The 13369-nt window shown below is 42.3% G+C and overlaps 1 protein-coding gene across 1 annotated transcript in view; it reads left to right on the top strand.

Moving 5' to 3' along the window:
* The window catches only part of LOC103073418 (zinc finger protein 555-like), a 19326-nt gene extending 9084 nt beyond the window's left edge, over nucleotides 1-10242 (top strand). The window contains exons 3-6 of the mRNA XM_007460721.1: nucleotides 7266-7392; nucleotides 7827-7854; nucleotides 9045-9310; nucleotides 9395-10242. Coding sequence (XP_007460783.1) covers nucleotides 7266-7392; nucleotides 7827-7854; nucleotides 9045-9310; nucleotides 9395-10242 — 1269 coding nt within the window. The remainder of the gene's footprint in view (nucleotides 1-7265; nucleotides 7393-7826; nucleotides 7855-9044; nucleotides 9311-9394) is intronic.
* Nucleotides 10243-13369: the final 3127 nt, after the last annotated feature.

Genomic DNA, 13369 nt, shown 5'->3' with positions numbered 1-13369 from the left:
GGTTTTTTTCCTTTTTTTTTTTTTTTTTTTTTTGGTACACGGGCCTCTCACTGCTGTGGCCCCTTCCGCCGCGGAGCACAGGCTCCAGATGCGCAGGCCCAGCGGCCATGGCTCAGGGGCCCAGCCGCTCCGCGGCATGTGGGATCCTCCCAGACCGGGGCACGAACCCACGTTCCCTGCACCGGCAGGCGGACTCTCAACCACTGCACCACCAGGGAAGCCCTCTGCCCATTTTTTGATTGCAATGTTTGTTTTTTTGATATTGAGCTGCATGAGCTGTTCGTATATTTTGGAGATTAATCCTTTGTCCGTTGCTTCGTTTGCAAATATTTTCTCCCATTCTGAGGATTGTCTTTTCATCTTGTTTGTGGGTTCCTTTGCTGTGCAAAGCTTTTAAGTTTCATTAGATCCCAATTGTTTATGTATGTGTTATCTTTTTAAAGTGAACTTTCCAACTTGCTGTTGCTATTAATTAGAAAGGTAATGAAATTTATTTTTATGTTGAATTTTTATCCTGAGATCTTGTTCAGAATCTTATTGTACGATTATCTTTGTGTTCTGTTGGTGTCATACATGTGCAGCTGTTGAGTTAGGCATTAAGACAAGTGTCTTCTGGCATTGCACATTTGTGCATTTTCCAGATTGTATTGCTAATGTAATGTTGACTGAGAGTCAGGTCATCTGTCCACACTTCATTTGTACCTAATTGTCTTGGAGAAGACAGTGAATTTCATACCATTTATATGTTCTTTGGTCTCGTTTGAATATTCCTTTGTCCATTTTCCTTTATCCAGTCGTGCACATTACCATCTATTCCCCATTGGTAGGAGTGTTTTTTTATGTATGACTGTTGAATATTATAAAATGGCTTTCAGCAGCTCTAAGGTGATTACAGGTAAATCCTGTGAATTGATTTTAGAGTTTTCTGTTGTATCATATAACATCAGTGCAGGAAAATGCATGTGACGTAACGTACAGTTGACAGAAATGTTTAAAAAAAGTAATCCTCTGTTAAATGAAACTCAGCCCTAAATGTAGAACAAGATTTCTTAAAAGACTTGAAATGAACCCCAGTGGCAGGCCCTCTGCCACTCTCCAAATATGACCAATATGTTGAGTATGTTGAATTATGTGAAGATATATATAATTATATGTAATTATGTATGTATATATATGTATATATTTGTTTTTTAGATTTTTAGGTGCCAGTTTGCAGTCTTATCTCAAATGGTTATTTTACTGTTCTCCCTTACTCTGCCCTGCAGCCATTCATTCATATATATGTGTATTGATATCAACATGTATATACACACACGTGAAAATCTCTGCCCCTCTCTCCCTCTCTCTCTCCCTCTCTCTCTCCCTCTCTCTCTCCCTCCCTCTCTCCCTCCCTCTCTCCCTCCCTCTCTCTCTCTCTCCCTGTCCCTCTCCCTCTCTCTCTCTCTCTCTCTCTCTCTCTCTCTCTCTATATATATATATATATATATATATATATATATACCCCTCCAAATCCCCTTGCTCTGCCACATTTTCCTCAGTAATTATATTTGATTTGCTTATTTACTGCTTTCCTCCAAAAGAATTTAAGATCCATGTGGTTCAGAATTTTTGTTTCGTTAGTGCTGTAGCCCTAGTGCCTGCAAGTACTGTAACCTAAACAAATTTTACTAAATGAAAGAGCCAGAGTTCAGGTCTTCAAACAAAGCGTTTTTGCATGGGCACGGGGCTTTGGCAGGAGAAGCAGTGTGAGATGTAAGGATGGAATAGGATGTTTCTGTTGGCTGCTCTCCACAGCGCCCGGCAGAAGCTAGCTTATCTCCTCATCACAGTGGGAAGTAACAGTCACACTAGCAAAACAACTGTGAGGTGTGTATGAAAGAAGGGCAAGTGTGCCAAGCTGGCATGATGTTATTAATTCACTGTTCTGCATTTCCTCTGCTGTGAACTCGTTTTAATCATGTCTGCTTTACAGAGTTATTATATTTGTCTTTCTCATATAATGTGTGCTCAATGGCACATTTAAAAAATTAGTATTGTAATATAGCAAAAAAAATTTTTTTTAAAAGAACGAAAAAAATCCCACAAAATCAAAAACAAAAGAAAAAAATTAATATTGTAAAGTGTTAAATATTTGATGGTTTCAAGCTAGGTGTGTTGGGAGTCCCTGTCTTAGTCAGCTGGGGCACCTGTAAGCTGGGTGGCTTATACACAGCAGACCTTTGTTTCTCACAGTTCTGGAGGCTGGAAGTCCAAGATCAAGGCACCAGAAGATTCAGTGTCTGGTGAGAGTCTGCTTCCTGGTTTGTAGGTGGCCGTCTTCTCACTGTGTCCTCACACAGCAGAAGGGTCCAGGGAGCTCTCTGGGGTCCTTTTTATAAGGACAAATCCCATTCCTGGCCTCCTCCAAAAGGCCCACCTCCAAACACCATCACATTGGGGATTAGGTTTTGACGTGAATTTTGGGGGGACACAAACCTTCAGTCTGTAGCAGTCCCCATGACCACCGTAGGTTCAGAGATTCACTAGGAGGCCTCCCAGGCTTCGGTGTATAGTCTGCGCATGGCTGTGATTTCTGACTGCAAGAATAAAGCAAAGTCAACAGGATTGGGTACCTTTCTCCCTGCATTGAGACTGTCCTAAGCCCTTCTTGTCCTGTCTGCCTTAGAGTCCCAGCTAAGCCCCTGCTGGGCAATCAGCCTCTGAAGGTCATCTGAAATAGGTTTTCAAAAGAGCTTTTTAGCAAACTGAAAACTTCTACGTAAAGTTCCAAAAGTATATCTTTACTTAAAGATTGCCTGTCTTTTCATTTTGTTTACCTCTTTTTAAAAATAATTAATTAATTTATTTATTAATTTTGACTGTGTTGGGTATTTGTCGCTTCACGCGGGCTTTCTCTAGTTGCAGTGAGCGGGGGCTACTCTTCATTGTGGTGCACGGGCTTCTCATTGTGGTGGCTTCTCTTGTAGCAGAGCACAGGCTCTAGGTGTGTGGGCTCAGTAGTTGTGGCTCATGGGCTCTAGAGTGCAGGCTCGGTAGTTGTGGCACATGGGCTTAGTTGCTCCATGGCATGTGGGATCTTCCTGGATCAGGGCTTGAACCTGTATCCCCTGCATTGGCAGGCAGATTCTTAACCACTGCACCACCAGGGAAGTCCCTGTTTACCTCTTTTTGAACCTCCAGTGGGTAAAAGTCATAGTAAAAAAATCATTTATGGAGACCTAATCTTGTTTCTGATACTTAGGGTTCCAATTCCAATCCAGGCACCAGTTGGAAACAGCAAGGAAGCTGTGTCTCATTTTTCTTAGCACTGATGGGGATGATCTCTCTAGCATTTATAAAATTGCAGGCAGATACCATTTGTATCCATTTTTACCATCCAAGCAGGTGCGGTAGCCACAAAACAAAACCATTTTAAGTAAAGAAAAAAAAAAAATCCCCCCCCCCTTTTTTTCCCTCATTGCAGTCAAACCTTGTGTTCATTTCCGAGGGCTGCCATAACAAATTACCACAATGTGGGTGTTCTCTCACATTTCTGGAGGCTGAAGTCCGAAATGAAGGTGTTGGCAGGATCATGCTCCCTCAGAATTCTCTAGGGTCCTGGGGTCATTTCCTGTCTCTTATAGCTTCTGTATCCCCAGGCGTTCCATTGCTTGTGGCAGCATGATTCCAGTCTCTGCGTCCATCTTCTTCCTCTGCTGCCTTCTCTGTGTGGCTCTGTCTTCACATGGCATTTTCCCCGTCTCCTATGGACACCAGTCATTGGATTAGGGCCCATCCTAATGACCTCATCTTAGTTTGATTACATTTGCAAAGACCCTGTTTCCAAGTGAGGTCACATTTATAGGTATCAGGGGTTAGGATTTCAGCCTTTCTCTGTAAACGTATTTAGCGTTTACAGGGATAGCGTTACAGCTGGGAAGATACTGGCTGGTACATGTGGGTGGGCCAGGAGGCCCAGCAGCTAGGCTGAAGAAAGGCTGGCTGTCCCCTCCCCTTTGGTTTGTCTAAAATTTTGTTTCAGCTCTAGGAACTGATTTAACTTTTCTCCTGATCCAGTACAATCTTTTAACATTTTTTGCCTATCCAAAGCTCACTTTTGGGAACTTGCCAGCCCTTTCTCCTGCCTGGAAGAGAGAGCAAAAATCACAGGTCTCACCTGTGCTGAACTTTGATTTTCTTCTCACTTGGCCTCCATGGCCACAGGCAGCTGGTATATCCAGTGAGCCAGACCTCCTGGAGTTGGATTGCTTATTTTTACCTCAGTCAACTTTTTATTTTTTTTGCCCCAGCATAGCTTGTGGGATCTTAGTTCCCCGACCAGGGATGGAACCCAGGCCCCAGCAGTGAAAGCACCGAGTCCTAACCACTGGACAGCCAGGGAATTCCCATACCTCAATCAACTTTTAGCCTCACACCAGACAGCTCAGCTGCCCTTTCATACCCTGGATGACTCCATAGCTACCCTGCTGCAAAGGTTTGCCATTCCCTCCCCCTTCACTCTCCCACTTCCCAGACAGTGCTTTTGCCATATTTTAGTGAATCAGGATTGCTCTAGCAAATCCCAGTTCTAATGTGTCTGGTGTCCCCAAAACCACCCCTAGGTCCTGCAGGTAGGACTCACATGACAGCATATTGTTGGAGTCATGACTATGATTTGTTACAACCAAAGAGCACAGCAGAATCAGCAAAGGGAAAAGGCACATGAGGAGAAATCTGAAGGAAACCAGGTGCAGGCTTTTAAGAGTCCTTTCCCAGTGGAGTCGCACATAACACACCTGATAGCCCCAGCGATGAGCTGTGACAGCATGTGAAATACCATCTACCGGAGGCTCATTGGGGACTCCGTTCACCGGGGGGGTTTTATCAGCTCACAGCTGATCATGTGAGCATCCTCTGCGCAACAAGGACCCAAAGCCCAGACTCCCAGGTGAAAAGCAGGTGCTCAGCACTAACAGTGTTGTCTGCACAGTCAGAGACAGGGAGCAATAATTAGGGTGATGTGAAACCTTCAGAAATTAAAGTTCCCACACACTGGCCAAGGCCAACCTTGCTAGCAGTCACTGCCAAGGATAAAGTTAAGGTTTGCAATGTCAACTCCTTCCCTGCACACTAAGTAGAGGAAACACTACAGATAACTGTACAGAGAGCATCTCACCTCCAGAAGCTCCAGAAGCTCCTGTTGTTCCCTGTATAGTAGAGATATTCCTGTTATGCTGCTACTCCGTTGCATATGTACTAAATACTGGCATCAGGATTATTATATGAGAGTGTTTTCTCTCCCACGCTCATGGATGTGAGTGGGTTGATGAACTTTTTAAAAAACCATGGCTTAAGGGAGGCATGCAGCTCAGTGGTCCCTGTGCTTAGGGGGTTGGCCTGACACGCTCATGTGCCCACCAGGGGAGGGACATGGACGTGAGAGAAATTGAGAGTGCAGCCTCTAGGATGGTTTGTGTGGAATCACTGTCTCCTGGAATTTGAGGCAAGGGAGTGTTTCCTTTGTAGGAAAGCACTGCTGAATCCTCTGTGTATTTTATACTCAAGGCTAAATCTGCTGTCAGATGTTTTCTTTTTAAAATTAATTAATTAATTTCTTTTTGTCTGCATTTGGTCTTCGTTGCTGCACGTGGGCTTTTCTCTAGTTGTGGCGACCGGGGGCTACTCTTCATTGGGGTGCGCGGGCTTCTCATTGTGGTGGCTTCTTTTGTTGTGGAGCATGGGCTCTAGGCACGTGGGCCTCAGTAGTTGTGGCTTGTGGGCTCTAGGCACGCAGGCTCAGTAGTTGTGGCTTACGGGTTTAGTTGCTCCACGGCACGTGGGATCTTCCCAGACCAGGGCTTGAACCTGTGTCCCTTGCATTGGCAGGCGGATTCTCAACCAGTGCACCACTAGGGAAGCCCACTATCAGATGTTTTTGATGTTAAAGTCCTTTGCAAAGTAGGGCTCTTAATCTTATCCTCAAGATCAGCAAGAGTACTCTTTTATGGGTCTGGTAGAAGAGCTGTTTTGGCATCATGTAACGTGTGTGTGTGTGAACTCAGAACTGGTGGGCAGCAGCACTGGCTCAGGAGGGTAGGGAACATATGCAGTTCTGACTTCCTATTTTCATGAAAATACACAGAGGAAAAGAATAGAAACTGAGCTGGTGATAACTATTACACAAAAATGTTAAAATTAATACTTCTTCAAAAGAAATATTTCATTCAGCCAGTTGGACTGTCCTGAAGGCCTGGAGTTAAGACAGTATGGCTTGGATGGATCTAGAGTCTGTCATACAGAGTGAAGTAAGTCAGAAAGAGAAAAACAAATACCATATGCTGCCACACACACACACACACACACACACACACACATATGGAAACTAAAAAAAAAAGGTTCTGAAGAACCTAAGAGCAGGACAGAAATAAAGATGCAGATGTAGAGAATAGACTTGAGTACACGGGGAGGGGGAAGTGGTAAGCTGGGACGAAGTGAGAGAGTAGCATGGACATATATACACTACTAAATGTAAAATAGCTAGCTAGTGGGAAGCAACCATATAGCACAGGGAGATCAGCTCGGTGTTTTGTGACCACCTAGAGGGGTGGTTTAGGGAGGGTGGGAGGGAGACGCAAGAGGGAGGAGATATGGGGATATATGTATACATATAGCCGATTCACTTTGTTATACAGCAGAAACTAACACACCACTGTAAAGCGATTATACTCCAATAAAGATGTTAAAAAAAAGAAAAAAGACAATATGGCTAGCAGGCCCTTGCAGCAAGTTGGGTTCCCACAGGCCCATGGGCCTTTCATATTTTGTGGTGGAAAGAGAAGGAAAAGTTCCCAGTCCTTCATTGTGTTTGTATTCCTTAAACCTCATCCAGGCTGACCTTGGGCTTCATGTGCTTATGGATGTACAGTAGGAAGGACCTAAAGTCACTTGTGTCACAAGGGATTGATGGGTCTTAAAATGCAAATATTATTTCATTTGTATAGCATTGTTTTCATTTCTCCAATGTGGTCTAAACCCTTTGGTTGGAGAAGAATAAGACTTGAATGGTCACAGTAGAAGTGTAGAGATAAGTTCAGTGTGTTAGTGCTGTTAAATCTATGAGGATAATCTATGATTGTGGACATAAAGTAGGAGGTGTGATGATGACTGGATCACAGAGTAGATGGTAGATGACCATGGAATCTTATTTGAACTTCCTTTGACTTGAGTCCAGTTGTTCAATGCTGTGAGTCTCACCCATGCTCCTGCACATATCTTGGGTGTTTCAGAACTCGGTGGTCTTTGAGGATGTGGCCGTGGACTTCACTCTGGAGGAGTGGGCTTTGCTGGATTCTGCTCAGAGGGAGCTCTACAGAGATGTGATGCTGGAAAACTTCAGAAACCTGGCCTCAGTGGGTAAGAATGACATCATTCCTTCACTTAGTCATTTAGAGACAAGCATTTCTGGCACATCACTGTTCCAAGAATTGGACTGTGGAAAGGGAATACGTTAACTAATAAGACAGACATGGTCATAACCATCATAGACTTAGAATCTAATAGTTTCTCCCCATGAGACTGAGAATCTGTGTATTAAACTGAGTTTTTCTTTCTGTAAAGAAAGCTCCCTTAGCATCATTGGTGGATATAGATTTCATGGGGCCTTAGAGGGCCCAGTGAGGTCTGTTTTTGAACCATATGAGAATTTTACTGTGTTTGTTAAAGTGCTTACCATTTTGACCCCTTATACTTGTTATTGATGAAGCCTTGACATAGCTAAACTCCTCCGTGTCCTTTTTGGCTAACAGGTACCTCCTTTCTTGTAAGATTTGTTACCTTTTTGCTTTCAGAGGATGAGACTCAATTTAAGGCCAATGGGTCAGTTTCTCAGCAGGATATTTATGGGAATAAAATATCCAAGGAGCATAAAATATCAAAGTTCACTGGAAATGATTCCTTGGCCTCCATCTTAGGAAAAATTTGGGAAGAACTCAGCCTTGAAGATCAGCACATACATCAAGGGAGACATCTGAGGTGAGTTGCACTCAGGAGAGAAAGCAGTATTTCAGGAGAGAATCTTAGTATGTCATAAAGTTTAAAAAGCAAACAAACAAAACACATGTAAGCCTAGATCAAATTTGTTTATTCATAGAGATTTTCATGATGATTTTTTTTCTTAAATGTGACATTGATGTTGAGTGATAGATACAGCTGAAAACAATCAACAGAAGAGCCCATGTTTAAGAAACATTGTTTTTGTAATCGTTGTGGTTGAACCCCCTTCTGTGGCATTGAGTTCATTCCACTTTAAAAGAAGTCAGATAGGGCTTCCCTGGTGGCACAGCAGTTGGGAATCTGCCTTCCAGTGCAGGGGACATGGGTTTGAGCCCTGGTTGGGGAAGATCCCACATGCTGTGGAGCAACTAAGCCCGTGCACCAAAACTACTGAGCCTGCACTCTAGAGCCTGTGAGCCACAACTACTGAGCCTGCGTGCCAGAACTACTGAAGCCCGTGCACCTAAAGCCAGTGCTCTGCAGCAAGAGAAGCCACCGCAATGAGAAGCCTGCGCACTGCAACGAAGAGTAGCCCCTGCTCACCTCAACTAGAGAAAAGCCCTCGCACAGCAATGAAGACCCAATGCAGCCAAAAATAAATAAATAAATAAATAAAATAAAATAAATTTATTTAAAAAAAAAAAGTCGAGAAAATCCATCCACTGAAATTGGTGAAAACATAATTCTTGTACTTACTAATAAATCATTATTAATCAAACCACTGATAACATACTTCTCATTTTTAACAGAAATCACGTGGTGGAGAGACTCCATGAACGTAATGATCAATGTGGGGAAGGCTTCAGTCAGACTCCAAATCTTAACCTGTACCAGAAAACTCTTAATGGAGTAAAAAGGTATGAATGCAGTACACATGGAAAAGTCTTCACGCATCATTCATTCCTCAAGAGTCACATCGCTGTTTGCACTGGACACAAACCGTATCAATGTCAGGAATGTGGGCAGGCCTACAGTTGTCGTTCACACCTAAGGACGCATGTGAGGACCCACAGTGGAGAGAGACCCTATGTGTGTAAATTATGTGGAAAAACTTTTCCTCGTACTTCTTCCCTCAACCGGCATATAAGGATTCATACTGCGGAGAAAAGCTATGAATGTCAGCAATGTGGGAAAGCCTTCATTGATTTTTCAAGTCTTACTAGTCATGTGAGAACGCATACTGGAGAGAAGCCATATAAATGTAAGGAATGTGGGAAAGCTTTCAGTTATTCCTCAACTTTTCGAAGACACAGGATAACACACACTGGAGAGAAGCCCTATAAATGTATGGAATGTGGGAAAGCCTTCAGTTATTCCTCAACTTTTCGAAGACACATGATATCACACACTGGGGAGACACCACATAAATGTAAGGAATGTGGGGAAGCCTTCAGTTATTCCTCGGCTTTTCGGAGGCACATGATAACACACACGGGGGAGAAGCCCTATGAATGTAAACAGTGTGGGAAAGCCTTCATTTATCTCCAATCCTTTCAAAGCCATGAAAGGATTCACACTGGAGAGAAGCCCTATGAATGCAAGCAATGTGGAAAAGCCTTCATTTATCCCCAGTCATTTCGAAGGCATGAAAGGACGCATGGTGGAGAAAAACCCTATGAATGTAACCAGTGTGGTAAGGCATTCAGCCACCCCTCATCCTTTCAAGGACATATGAGAGTGCACACTGGAGAGAAACCTTACGAGTGCAGGCAGTGTGGAAAAACTTTCAACTGGCCCATATCCTTGCGAAAACATACGAGAACACACACTAAAGAGAAACCCTACGAATGTAAGCAATGTGGGAAAGCCTTCAGTTTGTCCGCTTGCTATCAAGAGCACGTGAGAATGCATCCTGGAGGCAAATCATATGAATGCAAGCTCTGTGGGAAAGCTTTCAGTTGCCACATCTCGTTACAAAGGCACATGAGGAGGCACACTGCTGAGAAGCTTTATGAATGCAAGCGATGTGGGAAAGCCTTCAGCTGGCCTGAACTTTTGCAACAGCACGTGAGGACACACACTGCAGAGAAACCTTACAAATGTAAGGAATGTGGTAAAGTCTTCAAATGGCCCTCATCTTTACCAATACATATGAGAATGCACACTGGAGAGAAACCATATGAATGTAAGCAGTGTGGGAAGGCCTTCAGTTGTTCCTCATCCTTAAGAAGACATGTGAGGATACATACTACCAAGAAACACTACATATGAAACTCGGGAAATTCTCCTGCAAATGAATTCATGCACAGTGCTTCAGAAAATTCACATCAGGAGAGAAATCTTACAAAAGTTGTAAACCTGGTATTGCCTTTATGAGTCCTTCATCACTAAAGTGGACCCATAGGGAGTGTATTTCCAGTTCTTTTGCAAATAAACATTTTGATGAAAATTAACTGTTGAAGTACTCTTTTGGCTACAGTACGTAAATTTTGCAGGAAGTGTTTTTTCTTATGTTTTAGGAAATAAAGCATCTTTACAGTTTGTTGGACTCATGGGTCCGTTGAAGTGTATTTTTAATATATAAGTAGTTTTAATATGTTCTTTAAATTGTCCTTTAAGGGGTTATTGGAACAATGACACTGTGGTATTTGTTTGTATTTTCCTACTGGCTTAGTGTGGCAGATACTGGATAATCAAGCATTATATGTTTTCCACTGTGGATTGAGAGAATCTTTATTTGCTTATTTAGGCCAGTGGAGTCTTATTCTGTTTTTCTTCTAAATAGTTGGCAGAAATTTGTAATTATGCAGAGTTCTTCCAAGTGTACAGTCTCATGTGAATTGTTACTTTCAGCTTTTGCCCTTTGCTTTGTCCTTGCTTGTGATAGCGAATTAAACAGTGGGTTTTTACTTAAGAGACACTTGTGATGTTATCATGAGATACAGAGTTCTGGATTGTGTTACGTCAGCATGGGTAATGTTAGGAGCTACAGTTCCCAGAATGCCTTCCCTTTATGATTCTGTGTTCGAATTTACCAGTAGCTTATTGGCATGAGATTTGGAAGGCAGAAATGAAGCCATTACTAAGTTTTTGCAGCCACATTAAAGTATGAGAGAGAGACGCATAGGGGCTACTTGGAAACCAGCTTTCAGCCCGTTTTCCTGATTGTTGGCCTTACCAATCAAGAGTATCATCAAAAGAAATGCCAAGTACTTGATTTCTATTTTTCTTAGTTATAGGCTTCCATAAATACCTCCAAGAGCTTGGTGTCAGGGATTCAGTCATGTGGTCAGGCACTCACAATTTGGATTTTCCTACAAACCCTAACATGTCCTGCAGACCACTAATTCAGACTCATGTTTAGTGATCTCTAATGCTGTGATTCCACTCTTCTCTAGATGTTAACATATTTTACAAGGTCTAATTTGTATAGCAAACTCTTTGTTCTCAAAACTTTTAGTGACTCTCTGATCGTGATTCTACCACAAAAGCTACAATGTTGTAGGAAAACAAAACAACCTGTGGGACTTTGTTAAGGTATTGTATTTTTTTTCTTTTTTCTTTTTTTTTTTTTCCCGGCTGCACCATGTGGCACGCAGAACTTCCCTGGCCAGGGATCAAACCTGTGCCCTCTGCAGTGGAAGTGCAGAGTCTTAACCAGTGCATCACCAGGGAAGTCCTACTGTGTTTTTAAATGTGCTGACTCAGTCCCACATGAGAACAAACATACTCCTCATGAATTTGGGGAGATGTCTGTTAGAGCTGAATGCAGTTCCTTGATATGGGTTTAATTATTATGTTTGATTCTAAGTCACTAAAAACTGTTTATTTTCAAGAAAAATCTTCTGTAGGTATGTCTTAGAAATATCTTGTTTACTGTGTTTCCAAATCACTTGTATACAAACTGTATTAGTTTCCTAGGGTTTCTGTAACAAAGCACCACACAGGTGGGTGGCTAGGGCAACAGAAATTTTTGTCTCACAGTTCTGGAAGCAGAAGTCCAAAGTTAAGATGTTGGAAGGACCATGCTTCCTCTGAAAGTGCTAAGGAAGGATGTGTTCCAGCACTCTCCTAGCTTCTGTTAGCTCATTGGCTTGTAACAAGCATAACTAATCTCATGGGGGCTTCCCTGGTGGCACAGTGGTTAAGAATCCGCCTGCCAATGCAGGGGACACGGGTTCGAGCCCTGGTCCAGGAAGATCCCACATACTGCGGAGCAACTAAGCCTGTGCGCCACAACTACTGAGCCCACATGCCACAGCTGCTGGAGCCCATGCACCTAGAGCCAGTGCTTCACAACAAGAGAAGCCTGCACACTGCAACAAAGAGTAGCCCCCGCTCGCTGCAACTAGAGAAAGCCCATGCTCAGCAATGAAGACCCAACGCAGCTCCCCCCAACACAAAAAAATCTTCACATGGCATTCTACTTGTGCATGCCTGTCTCTTCATATGGCATTCTTTTTATAAGGACACCATACGTATTGGGTTAGGGCCCATCCTATTCTAGTATGAACTGATCTTAACTAATTATATCTGCAACAACCATATTTTCAAATAAGGTCACATTCTGAGATACTGGAACTTTTAACATATGAATTTTGGAGGGAACACAGTTCAATCCATAATACAAATGTTATTATTTTTCATGTACTGAGAATATGTTAAAGTATTCCATTGCAATTATGGATTTAAATCAACTAATATTGTTAATTTAAGCATTATACAGTCTGAGACAATATTAGCTGGCATATACAAGTTAAGGTGTTTTTTGTCATATAAACATTTTTATTGTTACATACTTCAACATCTGTCATTAAATGGATTGCTTATTCTTTTTTTATAATAAAAGCTTAAATAATGGTTTTGTCAATGGTCTCTAGTCAAAAACCACCAGGACCACATTGGTTTGACCAAAGAAAATGGATGTATTGAGTTAAAGCAATTTGAATGAGTGCACAGACAGTGGGATGTACCAGTCAGAGGTTGTTTGGAAGAATGTATTTTCCGATTTGGGCTGGTGTTTGGTGAGTGTAGAAAGCATAAGTAGTTGAGGTTGGCTAAAACTAATTGGTAGAACAGAAGCAGTTATTTTTATTAAAGAGCAGTTGATGTCTAATCTCTAATTTCTTTTCCGTGCTAACTTAGGTTTTCATAGCACTCCATAGTTTGATGTGATTTGACAATCAGCTGTACCTCCTTCCCTCCTATCATTCAGATGATGACAAGCATGGGGAGCACAGAGTTGCCCAAACTCATGTAGCTCATAAAAACGGAATGTCAGGTTTGGAGGTTTTAGTTTTGCTTAATCTTTATTGGGAAGTGTTAGACATTTAACACTGGAAGGCAAGTGTGATTTCTGAATTTTAGAAAACTGGCATCGAGTTTTACAAAAAGACCC

This window comes from Lipotes vexillifer, unplaced genomic scaffold, assembly GCF_000442215.2.
Source record: "Lipotes vexillifer unplaced genomic scaffold, Lipotes_vexillifer_v1.1 scaffold1011, whole genome shotgun sequence".
Taxonomy (NCBI): Eukaryota; Metazoa; Chordata; class Mammalia; order Artiodactyla; family Lipotidae; genus Lipotes; species Lipotes vexillifer.
This window is presented reverse-complemented; position numbering and strand designations above follow the sequence as displayed.